The sequence below is a fragment of the Lytechinus pictus genome, chromosome 5 (assembly GCF_037042905.1).
Source record: "Lytechinus pictus isolate F3 Inbred chromosome 5, Lp3.0, whole genome shotgun sequence".
NCBI classification, from domain to species: domain Eukaryota; kingdom Metazoa; phylum Echinodermata; class Echinoidea; order Temnopleuroida; family Toxopneustidae; genus Lytechinus; species Lytechinus pictus.
In genome coordinates, this window is record NC_087249.1 from 3,603,814 (window position 1) to 3,621,508 (window position 17,695).

A 17,695-nucleotide genomic window follows, 5' to 3' on the forward strand; every position below is an offset into this window, starting at 1 on the left:
TTCATGAAGGACTTGTCGGACGTTTTATCCGACAAGTCCTGTTTTATTCTCTCACCCAATCAGAATCAAGGAAAGTTGTCAGATCTGGGGTCCGTTGCAGAAAGAGTTGCGTTTAAACGCAAGTCAAAAAATCAATCGCAAGTCCCAAATGCACGCTGTTGATTGGTTGAAAATCAAGTTGCGCATGATATTTAGAGTTGCGATTGATTGCAACTCTTTCTGCAACGGGCCGATGACAACTTGTCTGAAAAACATGTTGATAAGACGCTTTCCCTGAAGACTGAGGTTTTGAAGTACACGTCTAATTTGTTTTTACATTGTTTTATTCGTAAGAACTATGCAAACTGATTTTTTTTTTATAGTTACGCTGACTTGAAAATGGTTAAGAGTAAATTATAAAGAGACTTGCCTGTTCACATGGTTATTTCCCTATACATTGCGTATAAAAAAATCACACTTAGACATAATCCTGTAAAATTATATGTTTGTAATATCCTGAAGCTTTTTCCACATTTATACATTAGTACAGATCTCTTTAAGCAAATGACGATATAACTGTCGAAAAATCTTTCCGCTTGAATGAGCACCACTTACTTTTGAAAAGTGCGTGAAAAATGATTTGCGCAGAACTTGGAAATAGTAATAGTTATATGAATAAAAGTAGACGTTAATGATGAAGAACACGTGGACTTTAGCTAGGAAGATTGCTTTCAAGATATCTTTCACCTCTTTAATTTGTTTCCTTGCCCGAAACACTTCATAGAGCGCCATTTCGCCCCACACACCGAGACACTCTTGATGATATCTGCTTTACACGGAGCTGTGATTCACATGAAATGGCTTAGGCTTGATTTTCTATCTGTTAATTATTGTTCAGCTTGGGAAAAGTGTGGAGAAACAAGTATTAAATGAAATATGAAAAGTAAACCCACTTTAAATGATAAAAACTTAATGAAATACTGCAACTGTTGTTTACATTTAGTTATGTCCTCAGATCCAGCTGGCACGAAAATGTGCATACTTAGGGTTCAAATATTAATTTTGGGTGGCAAAGTTCAAAATGATCTGTTTTATTTCAATTGGCTTAATATGCAAAAGAAATGTACCGCACGGAGCATTTCTGCGTTAACCTATTCCTGCGAGCTTTACAAAATGGACAATGCTCTGGAACTGCCCGCGCACAGATCCCCGGGGGATGTCCAGGTAAGCGGGGGGGGGGGGGGGGGGACACGGTGTAAATATGTGTGTGGCTCAGGGGCGGCGGATTTATCTTCAGTGGCGTAGTGGTGCAAAATTTTGTGGGGCTAGATATATCGTATCACGAAAATTTATAAGACGTGGTGAGCGAGCAAAGTGAGCGAGCAAAATTTTTGACATTTTTATAAAAAAAATCCAATTTTGTGATAGATTTTGACAACTAAATATTCAGAAAATAATATAATATTTTTCTCTTTCCTTTTCTCTTTTTCTTCTTGTTCGTGACAAAATTGGGGAGGGGGCAAAATCCCCAAGCCCCCTATCTATCTGTACGCCTCTGCTTATCTACCCCACTCACATCAGTCACATGACTCGTGAAGCTTAATGCACGTATGATTATCCTTACAATTTTGTAGTAACATAAATCAACGAGAATATTGTTTTCTCGTTTCAAAGGGCCACTCGTTAACACGTATAATGGGTCCTTCTCGGGTAAAAGGGGCGCAGAACACGCTCGTGAGGGGCGCTTTTCTTGGTAAAAGGGGCACTGATTAGAGAAATGGCACTTACAAGAAGGCAAAGGGGCACTTGCTCACACATAAAATGGGTCCTCCTCAGGTGAAAGGGGCACAGTACACGTTCGTGTGGGACACTTTTCTTGCGTAAAAGGGCACTTTTTCAGTGCTTCAAGAAGTGGGGGGGGGGGCACTGTGCCCCCGGCCCCCCTCCCAGGATCACCGCCCCTGGTGTGGTCGAATTAAAAATAAACAACTTCACTTGTCATTCCGTCATCGAATGAGAATTTCACCCTCTCATGTCACATTAACTCACTCAAGTTTTACACGGCAGCTACTTTTCATGATTAACAACCGGGACAATACAGAGTCGGAGGCTCGTTCACGCATTGTAATCAGCCATTTTTGTAATAATTGGAATGGTTTATTGTACGATATGTTTGTTACACTGAATATTGGTAGATGGTTTATACGACATCCGCATTATCTACTTTCCTTTTGTCTTATCGCACACGGTCTAATTATAATTTTATCTACAACCAATTTTTCTACTAAAGATTTAGTATAATTGTCATTTAATACATGTATCATGTTGTTTTATTTCTTGTAACGCTATTTTGTGTTTTTCCACTCGGTCTATAACTCTAACACCACTTACATAATTTAGTATTCATTGTTAGGTGAACTGAATATGAATCAAGATCTTTGCTTGTCAAAGAAGAATATAAAAAGAAGTGGAAATTAGACCGACCTTGTATTAGCCTATGATAATTAAACTAATAGGGTATTATCTCGATGCGATGAGAGAGAGGGGGAGAGAGAGAGGGAGAGAGAGAGAGAGAGGGAGGGGGGAGAGAGTGAGGGGGAGAGAGAGCCAGATAAAACTTTAAAGGTCAAGTCCACTCCCAAAAAATTGTAATTTTAATGAATAGAGAAAAATCAAACTAGCATAACACTGAAAACTTCATCAAAATCTTATGTTAAATAAGAAAGTTATGATATTTTAAAGTTTCGCTTATTTTTCACAAAACAGTGATATGCACAACTCAGTGACATGCAAATGAGACAGTCGATGATGTCCATCACTCACTATTTCTTTTTTGTTGTTGACTGTTTGAATTATACAATATTTCACTTTTTACAGATTTGACAATAAGGACCAAATTCCACATGTTCAGGGGAATTAATCCTTGTATTGCTTGACAATGAGGAGCAAATTAGAATATTTCATATTTAAGATAATAAAATACAAAAGAAATAGTGAGTGGATGACGTCATCAGTCTTCTCATTTGCATACTGACCAGGATGTGGATATAACTGTTTTGTGAAATTAAGCGAAACTTTAAAATGTTATAACTTTCTTATCTTTCATCCGATTTTGATGAAATTTTCAGTGTAATACTTGTTAATTTTTTCTCTATTTATTCAAATAAAAAATCAACATTTTGTTGGGGTGGACTTGTCCTTTAAGTAGAAAATTACAGAAAATTAAGATTTAAAGATGGTCGTAACTTTTATATCTCCGTGTGTCGTACAGGACGTTGACCAAAATGTCCAGCGGAAAATAATATATTATGACCGTATAATCGGTTACTTTTTCATATCGTATTTTCTTGTCAATGATTGATTTGAGTTTGGCTGGTACATTGAATCTACGGTAAAATTCCACGTGTAAAATTGTGAAAATCATAAAAGCATAAAGCTTAAACTTATATTGGAACCTTTTGGAAACACAGTAAATTAATTTCACCTATGGGGCTCATCGAAATAAAATTTTAAGTTTTGAATTTGTGTATCTTCTAACACTTCAGGCAAGTAGCACGTGGCAACAGACTAATTTTCACATCTTTTCTTATCGTAGCTGGTGTATTCTGGGTTATATTCATTTGCCGCGAAGCAGAGTGATGCTGTCTTGTCGCAGTCACACAATGCTTGCTGACATCCGTCATTGGCATCAGAATCTGAGAATATGACATAAAAATGAAATAAGTTAATCGGCCAAGTTTTAGATTCCACAGCTGTTATGTCCGGATTATTGACCATGCAACCAACATAGTCTAAGTCAGTATAAAAAAAAACCGTCCCACTGTATGAAGTGAATGGAGTGTTAAAATAAGCCGATACGTTTAACCCCCATTCTTAGAGACTTGATATTCACAGACAGAGTTTGAATTAAATCCGAGTTCGGAATACGGGCCCTTGATTGTTTTAAACTATATATTCTGACTCACAAAGCCGTTTTTATACTTACTGGTATCATTCATAGTAAAGTGCAATATCTACAAGATAATGATTGTAAACTAAAGGAACGGGACTGATTTACTCATTTTCATTTGTAATCTTTAAAAAAAATAAGTAAAGCGGTAATTGGTTTCGATTAAAAAAAAATAATTTCATTCATTTCCGTGTTTCACAACTTTAGATGTTTATACCATCTATACCCTATCATGATATCAAATATTTATCTCTACCGGACCAAAAATGAATATTTAACAAAATAAGTATCCTTCTTTTAACTGCAACTCCCCCCAAAAGATTAAAAGTTGACAGGAACTTACTGCATGAAATATTGAGTGCTTTTTCAGTAGCGTCATTGAACCAACTCCAAGCAGCTCTACATTCGAAAGAGTAAGATATGGCAGACAGATCGGTTTCACTGGAGCAAGAACCCCCACTTTCGTCTTTCAAACTACTGTAGCAACTGCCATGTTCCTGGCAGCATCTGCGAAACAGGACGAAGTAAAACTGAATTAGTTATCTGAACATGTACATATCACCAAAATATATATTTTTTTATTTATCTCAACTTTCTGTACACTCTTAGAAAAATAAAACACTTTTCTGTCCCTCATTCGGAACCTTGTAAGGTTCTTCAAATTACAAGAAAATGGTTCCTTTGAAGCGTTTTGTTTCTACAGGTTCTTCCTATTATGGGGTTCTTGATTGTGTAAAAAAACATAGGCAAAAATGACCGGGCTCTTTACACCACCATGCAGATATCAAATTTGGTTGCATAAAGAAATTTGAAGGATTTCTGGTAGAACGTAAATGGTTCGAAAAAAAATATCCCCTTCTGCTTCTCAGAAGAACTTTAAAAGGTTCCAAATACGGGGGGGGGGGAAGGGTTCTAATAAGTTCCTTTATTTATATGAGTGCAAAATACTACAACGAAATTGATAATAGGCCTTCTCTCTAAACTTAATTCACAGAAGGCTACTCGATGAGTTATTATGCGGAGATGCACGTAAATGACAAAGGCGTTGTACTTCAAAACATAAAAAACCTTGAAATAAAAAATGAAATCGGTACTTAGGCTCATGAGTAAGGCCTTTCTTGTATTTTGGATAGTGACGTCAAAGGTTGGTCTCAGATGTAAGTGATGATATTTTCTTGATGTATTGGTATCAATAATGCCTGTAACAGTTTTATTCTTCGTTATTATTCGCCAGTCATCACTGTAGGCTATTATTAGTCTACGACATTACACCGGATTTCGGCCATTTCAGTCAAATTGTCGCCATCTTCATCGACATCATTTGGACATGTACCGGATCCGCCAAATCGATCAGGAACGTCCTTTTGATTTAAAAATCACCTTTTGTCCAGATATTTTTACTTTCTTTTCCCCATTCCATATTGAATCTTTTCCAATTCCGCACCGGATTTCTTAGCTCATTAAATCAAATTTAAAATTTGAATAATTTGAAGGTCGATGCAATCGGCACCTAGCCCCATTCACAAAACAAATAATCTGGTGTGATTTTTTTTTTCTGAGGGAAATTATGGAAGTTCCTAGCAATTAGAAAATATTCAAAGACATTTACAGTGCAACCAACATAAGCGATCTCTGCAAACAAAAATAAAGTTGATTATATTGATGCAGAGTGTTGCATACATCCCCTATGATATTATTTAAGTATGCAAAAAAAAATCTGTAGTTTTGGAAAAAAGTTGAAAATATATTTTGAACTTGCTTAGCTCCATCACCCTACTAATGACTCCAGATTTTGTTATTTTGTTTTCATTTTTTTTCATGGGAACTAATCGTTTATCGTAAGATCCTAAATTACAATATATGAAGGTTCTCGAGGGGTCTGTCATGCACGCCAATTTCATATGTGATCATAATAATCCTTACATTACTGACTTAAATGACTTAATTCCTCATTTTACATCCGATTATGATGAAATTTTCAGCGCGATGCTTATTTGATTTTTATCCATTGATTCAAATCATTTTTCTGGAGGTGGGCCTCCAAGACATTTCATGTTTCGTATCTCCATACATTAAATTGTTTACGATGTAAGTAAATACAAAAATAGAGACCGACGAAAAGAATGTATTGACACTCACTTATCCATGTCATCCACAGGTAGACCAGAACCTCCAGAGCGACAAAAACAACCGTATCCTCCGTATCTAAGACTTAATGCATTGCCACAAGATGGCAGGATGTTATAAACTTGTAGAGAATCTTCATCATGTTCATCAACCTCTTTATGCACTGAAGTACCTGCAGTGGTACAAAAATAAAATGATTTCGACAAAATGATACAGTTACAGCTGCAATAGTTAGGATTTCCTGAACTGCGACGCTTGATGTGGCAGGTGCAGAAAGATTTCCATTCTTATTTAGTCTTAAAACATTTTCGTTCTTACCTGATGCAAACAATGCGAGCATCGTTACGACAAATATACAAAGGTACATGGCGATAGTTTCGTGTCTTCTTGTAAGATAGAACTAAGGTGCTTTCATAGATTTCATTGACTTCAATAAAAGAAGAGTTAAATCACAAAGTCAGATACCTTCATGCTTTATCTTGATGTGGCTCTGACTATACCAGTGAAATTGTGAAATGTATGCATAAGAGAGAGATTGAACAGATGGTGAAATATGAAAACAGTAAACAGGTTATTGTGGTTTAGAGTCTGTCAGTGCCAAAACATATCGAGAATGACAAATAATAATAATAAAAAAATAGGAAAAGTACAGTTTTTAATCGAAAATGAAAAATATGAAATAGGTTTGTTAGTTTTTTATCCTCCAAACGGCCTTGAATTTCGTGAACATTTCATAACACGCTTAATGACAAAAACAGTGATTATCAAGGTATTTGGGATAGCAGCTGTATTTTAAATGAAGAAAGATTGGAAGAAAATGAAGTGTACTGTAACCGGTTTCTCTTATTCTTTAAATCGTGAAATATGATCCGCAACAAATAAAAAAATTACAATCTTGCGACGTTGCGTCATATGCACTTATTAGATGCGTTGCGTAGCGACGCAATCATTAAGTCAATGATTAATGTTGCATCACCATGGACCAATTCAATCTACACGCTAAGAAAAAAGGGTTCAAATTTTAATCCTAGGGGTTGGTACAATAGCAGCACTCCAAGGGGATCTATTTGTGCAATTAGCTATATTGAGCACCCTATAGGGTACAGAAATGAACCATGTAGTAAGGGCTCAAATTGAAACCTTTTTTAATGTCAAGTATTATGCACCTCAAAAGGTTCAAATTTGAATCTTTTAGGGAGCAAACGAGCATTTATTGATGTAAATAAAAATAAAAAGGTGCATTTTTGCACCTTTTTCTACTTAGGGTGTTAGATTACACCCCAAACGGTTGGTACAAATGTTCATTTAGGGTTCCAAAGTTTCTTAGTGGGTATATTCTCTCATTATTATTTACTTTCATTAAATAGTTGATCCACTTTTATTACAGTGTGTACACTCTGAAAACACTTAGTAAAAATTTACCCAATGTTGGGTAAAAAGGGAACATGTATGTTTGCTGGATAACCCCCCCCCCCATATTGGGTAAAATGCATATTTTAAGGGTAAATTTCATTGCATGTTCCCATTTTACTCAATATTGGGTAAAATTTTTTAGAGTGTAATGACTAACAATTCGGAAAAATAAAATAATGGAGTCATTATTAGGAAGATCCAAACTAAAGATATATGAAAATATCTTCACGAAAAACCCACGTTTCAAACGTAAATAATAAATATATATATGTCTTTTTTGGGAGGGGGTGGGGTGGCACTTAACGTATTAAAGAAATCATTTAGAGCAACATAAGCTGCTACGCACAGCGTTGTACTTATCAGTGGTTTGACTTTAGTGACATACCTGATATTACTTACCACAAAGCTTTGAAAAGACACGATTTATATCCTGTATACAGGATCTATATAAATGGGGACTTTGATTTCGTTTATTCCACACATTGACTATATCAATAGAAATTAATTTTGATCAAACACATCGATATTTTCTCAAATATTTATTTTTCACTCTGATTCCTAGTAAGTTATTTGATGCCTATAATGTTGGGCGTCGTACAGTTATTAAATCATATCAAAATTTCACCTACATAACATTACAAAATTTACTAGCAGTTAAACTTGATTTAATGTTTCTCTCCCGATATTACTAAAATCCTTTAGCTTCTTTAATTCGATATCATTGATGTTTTGAAAAAAAAACATTGAATAATACCAGCTAATGCTCTAATAATCATTTCAGCAGAACATTCCTACCTTTCTGTAAATATAAAGAATTTAAAATAATGTTGGTACAGTCTTCTAGATGGAATGCGTAACCTACTCTCAATTCTCATTTTTTTCGCTTTCATATTCCATAATAACATTCGATACATTGGTCCATTTCCTTTTTATATATATTATAAACCTGAAATTTTTAATGATTTCTTTGCCTAATATGCAATGTAAAATGTATAGCGAATCTACACGGGAGTCGTAAATTTCAAATTCCATTTATTTGTTGCGTATGCTTGCGACTTCAGTGTGATGGTGTGGAGTTGGTGTACGTGGGGTGGAGTGGGGGTGCGTGCGTTGAGGGTGTGTGTGTCTCTCTCTCTGTGTAATGGTATCAAGTAATAAGACAACATTTTTCTTAAATTTCGTGCTTTGTGTAAAATGCTGTTCATGACGCACTGTCTTCTAATTTGACAATAGGGGACAAACTCGCATCTTTCATTATTCTTATGTATTACTATAACTTGTTATTCAGTCGATTCTTTATAATAAAATCCGACAGAATAGTGATGTTTGACAATTTATTAATTGAATAGAAGGGCAATAGTGAATATGTGACATCATTTCTTTTCTAATTTGCATATCATATATGTGATGTTTTGAGAAATTAAATAAAACTTTAAGTTGACCGAACTCGTTTACATCAGATGTATTTGATTTGTCATTGTATTCAAAATCTGCCTGATTTTCTTTCAAATTTTAAGTTATTATTATTTATTAATTTATTGATGAATTATGTTGTAATTTAGAAGGCATGAGATATGTACCTGATAGTATTATCCTTTATTTGACACCGCATAAACAAAATATAACTCAAACAATTTGTCATTCATTTATTCAATGACATTTAAGAATTTTTTTTAAAAGTAGCATTATATGCATTTTACCGTGTTTAGCATATCACACGTAATTTGTTTATGTCTGTCTTTCTATTTCTAACCAAGAAAAAAGGAGGAAAGTAAAGCAAAGGAAAAGTGTAGGATTATGATTTTATTTACTGAATATAATGTCAAAAAATATCTCTTGCCCCCCCCCCCCCCCTGGTCACCGACCCCTGTTACGCAGCTGAACCTACTTACATGCTTATCTATCTATCTATCTATTTATATAATATATATATATATATATATATATATATATATATATATATATATATATACATATATATACATATATATACATATACATATTCATATATATATATTACGTATCACCCTTTTTATCCTGTTTTCCTTCTCTTTCCCCCTTTAATAACATCATCTCCCTCACTTTAATATTATTACCCCTATTGTTTGCGAAATGTGCACGCATAGAATTCTCTCGCCCCACCGCTTTCTCAGTGGCAAGGTCAAATTCATATTGGTTTACACATTCAGTTTGCATCGTGTATGAGGATCGCAATTATCGACATTTCAAACATGGCGTCAAATAACGACAGTAAAATGAGTAGCGGTATGTCACTGTGGATAATATTAAGTGCTTTAGTTTTGATGTGGCCCAACTGTGTACTTTCCCGTAAGTCTAACATTATATTTTATATTTATTTATATGTTTGTCTAAATCAACTAAAATTCTTGTAGATTATCACCAGCTAGTAACCAGGTTGATTTTGACTAATTTGGAGTCGGATACATTTTAAAAAACTAAATATCTATATTCTTGAAGATCTATATTCACAATGCGAAAGTAAGTGTAATATTGAGCGAAAATAGTTCATGGGTAAGTCTATATTGCTTCACTGTGTATCATAATTCGGGTGCATTTGCGTATTTTCCGTTCGATTTAAATATTTTTTTTATATCGTAACTTCAATTTCAATTTCGTTTCCCCCAAACCAGGCAAGATATAACAAATAGGCCTGTGTATATGGGGGTCATTGCATAGGAGTGTAGAATCAAATTCATAGAAATAACAGTTATGTATTTTGCACAGAAACCTATGTAAAATCCCTTTACATATGATAACTCGACCCCGCTCACATACACAACATACATACTGACTGACACACTCGCACCAACACACACTCAATATCATCCACACACATAATATCAGGTCCCATTTTTCTATTAGGCCTATATTACTTTATCTATATTGCTTGTGAAGAATTAAATATTCAATTTCGGAATCGATTGCAATTTTGATAAAGGGAATCGTTCGACTATGGAAATGATAATTACGTGTCTGAATTTAACAGTATTTTATGGACATAACTTAATTGAACCTATATATTGCATAGGCTACTTCATGCAAATAATTCCCCAAAACTTTTCAACGAAGCGAGAAGGAAGCAAACGAAAAAGCACTGCATGAATATGATATATCTTGATGTCTGTATTTGTTTTGACCCATTGTTATAGCATTCTGTCAATGCAGCGAGCAGACGAAAGCGAAATACAATTCAAATGACGTCATCATCAACTGGTACGCCTTGGCAACACACAAAAATACATCACATCATTGATATAAATAGCAATAGCCCGTTGCGAAATGATATTATGTTGGAATTATCTGTAACTGGGATCCTATCTTTCAAAATTTAGATTGTTCATCTTTGCAATCTGCCTAGTGGCATTGCAATTTTTTTATTATCATTCTTGAAATTAACACGGGTTTAGTCCTTTGATAATTGTTCGCCACCTTACTTGATGGTGAATTTTGAACTTTTGTATTATGAATGTACTATGCGAATTTACCCTTTTTAATAGTAAATATCCTGGATTCATCGTGCTCAGTTTTAGTATTCCCCCAACTTGCAAGAACATTCCGGAGGTAAACACAAATAAAGACAAATTACTTACACTTTATGTTGTTTCCAGTACCGTCTAAATCGGACATTTGATATTAATTTGAGCGAATAATCATACTTGTGGAAATTCTGATAGGAGCCATGATTCACAAAGCTCATTATTAGTGCACTCTAAAAAAAAGTTTACCCAATATTGGGTAAAATGGGAACATGCATGTTTGTTGGGTAAACATATATTTAATATTTAGTAAATTTTACGCAATGTTGCGTTGAAACTTACCCTTCAAACATGCATTTTGAATGTATACATCAGATCTTTTAAAACAATTTATTCTTTCCGTTTTAATTTATCAAAATGATGTTTTAAAATCTGAAAACATCAAACAGTAATTTCGAGAAATCAAGCTATCAGGACATAATTTCTGAATGTCCTTAGAAGGATTTAAAAATAGCTCTTTGAGTCGAATCTAGACATTCTGGAACATTGGATTCAGTAATGCTCAGTTTTAGACAGATGTAATGCTATATGTGTAGATTTCAAAGTAATGTTCATATTTTTTTCAATCTTGATTGTTTTTATTAAGAAGGTTTCCTGCCGGAAAAGTCTCATATCTCAAAGTGTTTTTTTTTTTCAAAATATATTTTGGTTTAAATCTTTCATTCTATTCTGGATGAATATATTTCAAAATATATTTTTATAACTGTGCCATAGCTATGTCAAATTCTCTTGCGGTAACTTAATAAGGCCTATAAATATCTCTTTAAAATGCAAAGTAAACGTCAATGAAATTTCATTACTTTTCGTTATGCTCGGTAGGGCAAATTTTCAATACATAATCTTATCATCTGATCATTGCAACCTCAAGCTCTCCATAATTACATAAAATCTTACTTATAAATGTATAAATGTTGATCATAAATGCACTTATAATCTCTGAAGGTAAATTATATTTCATGTAAGCATACAGCATTGTATATGTTTTATATTTGATAAACCGAAATTGAATTGAACTGGATTGAATTGAACAAAAAAAAAAAATTTTGAGCTGGTAAAATTACAAGATTTTAGAGGTAATGGACAAATATAATATTGTAAAACCGCTGGAATATTGGAGAAGGAGAAGGAAGTTGCTTGGAAATTTTGGTAAAATGAGGAATTTGTCCCGGAAAGAGTATTAAGCACAATTTTCTTTATATTGATATGAAATTGGACGCAACTGACTGAGACTGAATCAATGATCAAGCACAAAGGGCAATCGGTATACATTTCTTTGACATTTGTCCAAGGTAAACAGCACAGGTTCCAATAGGTAATAACAAAACGTTATTCTAGTTCAATATCATCATAAGTTATTTCCTCGTTCAATCTAGGTCTATGAAACGATCCTACTTTATTAGATGGTTGATATATGGGAGGGGAGGGTTTGCATGCTAAATCGATGTCTATTCACTGAAACTAGGTGTAAACTGAGAATCATCTGCAAATTGATTGTGTTTTATTCATGCATTAGACAGTCTTGAATCATTTCTTTCAATATTTACAGCATTTCTTTCCGATTTTAATATGGATGAATATAATTACCACCCCCCCCCCCAAAAAAGGGGGGTGTACTGGATGCAAGATGTTTTGGAAAGCAAATTCAGCAGCTGGTAGTGTAATTGAGAATAGGAACAAAGCTGAATGGTGAATATTTCTGTTTGGATAAGCAGGATGAAAACCACAAGACTAGGGGAGCGTTTCATGGAATCACATACATGTATTGGATGTCTTATCCGACTATAGTAACAATCAGACAACTGTGCTTCTCCGCCAATCTTAACCAAGAAAAGTTGTTAGATCTGATAACTTGTCAGACTAGCAATGAAACACTCTCCTAATAATTTATAAATCATGTACTTTATTCAACTGTTTCCCAGATTTTATAATTGTAATATCTGCAATTTTCCCATGTAATTTATGTAAACTTTGTATGTGCCTTGTATTTGTTTTTATGATGAATGGAATAAATGCTATCAAATCAAATAAAAAATTAGGCCTTCTTGACCAACATGACTTCTACCATGACATTATGTTAGACGGGTGGTTGCTAGTGACATGTCCTTATCGACATACTACGCCCCCGCGGGATTCAGGGGACATTAGGTTTGAAAAGATTTTCGCACAGCGATGCCCATCGAGACAAAGTAAAACCAAGAAGTCTTTGTCGAAATTTGGTGAATCAAAACAGCAATGTACTGCAGTCATTGAACCTGGAGAAACGACATATTTTAATTTTTCAGCCCCGAAACAATTTTCGTCAAAGACCTCCCAGCTGATCTTTGTCATTTTGACAGGCATTGTCAATGCATTTACTGTATTCTTTGATCCTGTCTACATCGCTGAGTGAAAACTACCTATTGATATAACATGTATAAGATGGCGTTGAATAAAACTTTATTACAAGTTGTTTGTAAGCAACTTTCCTCGTGTTTATTTTTTACGGGCCAGTGATACACGTTGAAACGAAACCAAATTAGAAGTAAAGCAACTGAATAAAACTGAGAAAAAAAGAAGAAATAGAACGTGACGGGAAAATAATTAGAATTAAATTAAAATTGAAAGTTATACTTAACATTGTATGCATATGAAAACAGAAAGAGGATATTGAATAGCAGAAAAGCAGATTAAACATAAACATAATAAAGAATAAAGTAAACAAATTGCAAATTAATTTTTTGTTTGTATTCTCCAATGTTTGCCCAGAACGCATACATCGTACACTACAGATCAAACACATAAAAAACCCAGTAGGCCTATATTGTATATACGTTTGCTTTGACTAATTTCGTGTAATTTGAAAACAGTACTGAAATACAAGTTAGCAGTGGCGTATCGGGGGGGGGGGGGGTGTTCATATGCTCCAGGCGACACCTTCGGGGAGATAGGGGATAAAACCAGAAATAAAAAAGTTGAAATCTTACGAACAAACAAAGCTAAGAGGGAAGCGATTTCTGCTTCTGCTCCGGATGCTTTCTTTCTAAGATACGCCACTCAAAGTGGTAGGATGGGATAAAGAAATAAAAACACGAATAAGCTGAAAATTATAATCGATATGCTAAAATGCAGACACACATTAGTCCACTTGCTATGGGATAATTTATGTCTACATAGTTTCCATAAGGATTACCTTTTCCCTTATTAATTGAATTCTACTATATATATATGACTGTTTTTGCCAAATGCCATGAACCAGAATACACACTTGCATACTTTAAAACACACGGCATTTATTTTAACGACTCGTGATTATGTTGCATGACCATGATGCAAAGTTTTGTAATTGTTCATGATTTTTTGATGAAATATAGAAATTGTAAAAAAAACCCACATGCACAAAGTAGTGATCTTTGAGAAACACGGCGTTGTAGAAATTTGAATCAAAACTGTTTAAAAGGGGAGTCCCCTCGATAAAAAAGTGATAATCTATCAAACAATATATAAAGCATTTGAATAATCAATAAGTGTTTCTGGTGTGTAAATCCTTTAGTTCATCTCTTATGAAATCTCATTTTAACCAAAATTCATTTCAAAACACTTGTCATGTGATGACCAATCAAAATACGGTTCATTATCATGTTATGGATTGTCTATACCGAGGCCTATAACCTTATCTGACCCCAAAGTGAAATCGCTTTTTAATCATAAATGATAAAATAATATCATATTTCAACAATGCAGGCTAACCGATAGCTGTCTTACACGATAGTGGTGTGTATTCGATAACGATTTTTTTCTTAATATTTCTTGAATTGAAAAAAAAAATTGCAATTGTCTCTTATTTTTTGCAATCTTTATCCAAGAGATATTGTAAGCGAATGGTGTTGTAGCTTTCGTAGGTTTAATAGAAAATGTTTGTCATATAGCATTCTTATTTTATCCGATTTACCTCTTCCTTTCTAGAACAGAAAGGACAACAACAAATGAAAATAAGGCATCATTTATGACCATAGGCTATATTATACATGTGAGCTGAAAACATACATTTTTCATTTACTTTAAAGTTGATGGAGACATCCGACTTGCCGATGGTTTCTCTCCATACGAAGGGCGTGTTGAGATTTACTACGACGGCCAATGGGGGACAGTATGTGATGATGACTGGGATGATCTTGACGCACAAGTAGTTTGTCGACAACTTGGATACAGTGGTGGATCAAGGGTTAGTTATCCCGCATTTGGATCTGGATCTGGAACTATATGGCTTGACGACGTTGGTTGTTATGGATGGGAATCAAGGCTGGAGTATTGTCCAAATAGGGGATGGGGCGTCAACAACTGCGTACACTCCGAAGACGCAGGTGTTTCCTGCACTGGTAAGTCAATACACACTAGCAGGGCCGTCGCTAAAGACGAGGTGTGGGGGGGGGGTGCGACACGGTCACACCCCCACTACTTTTGAATATTGTCGGTAAATCTGCGATGCCGTCGGGAAAAATGAAGAAAAGGGGAGAGAGGGATAAAAGAAGGGAACAGGAGGAAAGTAAAAAGGGAGAAAAGAGAAAAGGAAGAAGAACAAGAAAAGAGAGAGACAAACAAAATTAAAAAAAGGAAAACAAAAATAAGGAAAAAATCAGAGAGAGAATGGGATGGGGTAAAGAAGGTTTTGTTTCGGTGTGATCAAAGATACGTCGTCTGAGACGTTTGAAAATGATAAATTGTCTATTTCGCAAGTACAGGAATGTTGGACTGACGCCTGTCGGGAAAATGACAAACTGTCGGGTCACGCAGGGCTGTTCCAACTGCTCCATGTACCTTGTTCTTGCTCGGTCTTTGAGTTCCATTATCTTTGTCGACTAGTAATGGTCAAATTGCATACTCTTATCGTTAAAATTTGATTTGGACGTGGGGAGCTCTCTGATTATAAATGTCCCCGGTTTAAGGTCTAAATGTCATAAAATTTTCAGCTCGCGATCATATATTTAGTGAGATCCATATCCTCTCCACAATTTTCCTCCATGTTTGATAGTGCTTTAAAAGTTTCCTTTGGGGTCAATGTATAAAAAATTTCAGCTTGCGCTTCGCGCTCACATTATGTTTATCGAGAAACACAGCTTGTTTATTTACATATGCGTAATCTGAGTTTGTTCTTTATATAAAAAACCTGTGAAAATGTTAAGTTTTGAAGTCGAAATATCCAAAGTAGTCAGTTAGTACTTCTGTACCGACAGTGAATATATGTCCCACTTTAATGTCTAGATGCCATAAATTTTCAGATCGCGCTACGCTCTCGCATCATATATTTAGTAAGATGCATATCCTCTCCATAATGATAATTGTCCTTCATGTTATACAGTGCTTAAGAAGGTTTCCTTTCGGGTCAGAAAATAAAAAGTTTTAGCTCGCGCTTCGCACTCGTATTATTATTTTTTTTGAAATACACAGCTTGTTCAATTACCTATCCGGAATCTGAGTTTGTTCTTTATATGAAAATGTGTAAAAAAGTTTAGTTTTCAAGTCAAAATATCGAAAATTTTAAGCTCGCGCTTCGCATCATCTAATGATACCTTTTCTTTTCATGATTACAAAAACTGCATGAAAAGTCCGATTTTAAGTCAAAATCTAAAAAAGGGGGCTCGCTCTTCGCGCTCGCATAACTTGTTTGATTAGACATCCATCCATGTCAAATTTTCGGGTTATAAAATGAAATTTTTTTCAGCTCGCGCTTCGCCCTCTCATTTTTGTATCAGAGAGATATGTATTCTATTCAAGGATCACTGATAACAATTTTTAACAGGCCCATTTGCAGGCCAGTTTATTAAAATTTCAGCTCGCGCTTCGCGCTCGCATGGATCAGTTCAATACACATCTAGTTCATGAAAAGCTGCTCAAAATGTAAAATTCTTAGATCAAAATATATAAAATATGTATAAGAAAATGATATTATGGCCACATGAAATACCTTATCTTATTTCTAAGAGTACAAATGTAATTAGGACTAAGCCATAAAAATAATTTTCCGGCCACTCCTATTGATGAAAGCTGGATCTGCCCCTGGGCATGACGAAAAATGTAACTGAGGAGATTAGGAAATTCTACCATGACTCATGAGGTGGTTTCAGACCGCCTCGAAGTTCGCCAGTTCCAGGTATTCTCTGATCGGGAAATTTACCCCGATCAGAAAATACCAGGTATTTTGGCGGTCTGAAAGCAAACTACGCGTAATATCCCCGAAAGAAAATACCCGATAAATAGTAGGTACTTGGCGAAATTACGAGAACTTTCGCGGGGATTTTTCCAAGGTCGTGGGTATTTTGGCGGTCTGAAAGCAAATTACGGGAACTTTTAGCCCAGCGTGTCGTTGGGTGCGGCGCCGTGCATGGGTTGCTGCTGGGCTAATGATTTTGAATTTCGCGCCTTGCTGCTTATCAGACCATACTGCGCATGCTCGTAACTTCAGGAACTTATCCCGAAGGGTGTGTTTCAGGGCGGTGTGAATGCAGGAATAATTAATGGGTATTTTTCAGCCTAAAAAAGTTCTCGTAATTTAACGGGGATTCTTGTGATCGAGGCGGTTTGAAACCACCTATGGTCGTCGGACGTCGGTAATCGGTACCGATATTTGTCGGTAATCAGAGCCTTCTCATCCCCCACTAGAAAAGGCCTAGCGACTAAGTGGCTGTACTCCTGC

General features: G+C 35.1%; 2 protein-coding genes across 3 annotated transcripts in view; one reads left to right on the plus strand and one right to left on the minus strand.

The window, feature by feature from the left end:
- Positions 1 to 2,118: 2,118 nt before the first annotated feature.
- On the minus strand, positions 2,119 to 15,379 carry LOC135154221 (basic phospholipase A2 homolog 1-like). Of its 2 annotated transcripts, none has more exons than XR_010293587.1 (4): positions 15,049 to 15,379; positions 6,068 to 6,227; positions 4,272 to 4,435; positions 2,119 to 3,674 (listed from the first exon to the last, which is right to left on the minus strand). XR_010293587.1 is itself a non-coding variant. In XM_064099637.1 (4 exons), exons 1-4 carry the CDS (start codon positions 6,420 to 6,422, stop codon positions 3,547 to 3,549), a joined length of 501 nt encoding a protein of 166 aa, XP_063955707.1. In that variant the 5' UTR covers positions 6,423 to 6,542; the 3' UTR covers positions 2,119 to 3,546. The 2 variants fall into 2 exon arrangements, 1 of the variants encoding a protein (XP_063955707.1); XM_064099637.1 differs by lacking the exon at positions 15,049 to 15,379 and adding an exon at positions 6,374 to 6,542.
- The window catches only part of LOC129261922 (deleted in malignant brain tumors 1 protein-like), a 34,875-nt gene continuing 26,779 nt past the window's right edge, over positions 9,600 to 17,695 (plus strand). Inside the window, exons 1-2 of the mRNA XM_064099635.1 lie at positions 9,600 to 9,796; positions 15,069 to 15,380. Coding sequence (XP_063955705.1) covers positions 9,670 to 9,796; positions 15,069 to 15,380 — 439 coding nt within the window. The 5' untranslated portion in view covers positions 9,600 to 9,669. The remainder of the gene's footprint in view (positions 9,797 to 15,068; positions 15,381 to 17,695) is intronic.

Coding starts and splice junctions, on each gene's coding strand:
- LOC135154221 (XM_064099637.1), bottom strand. CDS start 6,422: ATGTACCTTTGTATATTTGTCGTAACGATGCTCGCATTGTTTGCATCA. Junction 6,228..6,373: donor GCTCGCATTGTTTGCATCAG/GTAAGAACGAAA, acceptor GTACCACTGCAG/GTACTTCAGTGCATAAAGAG. Junction 3,675..4,271: donor AGCACTCAATATTTCATGCA/GTAAGTTCCTGT, acceptor TCATATTCTCAG/ATTCTGATGCCAATGACGGA.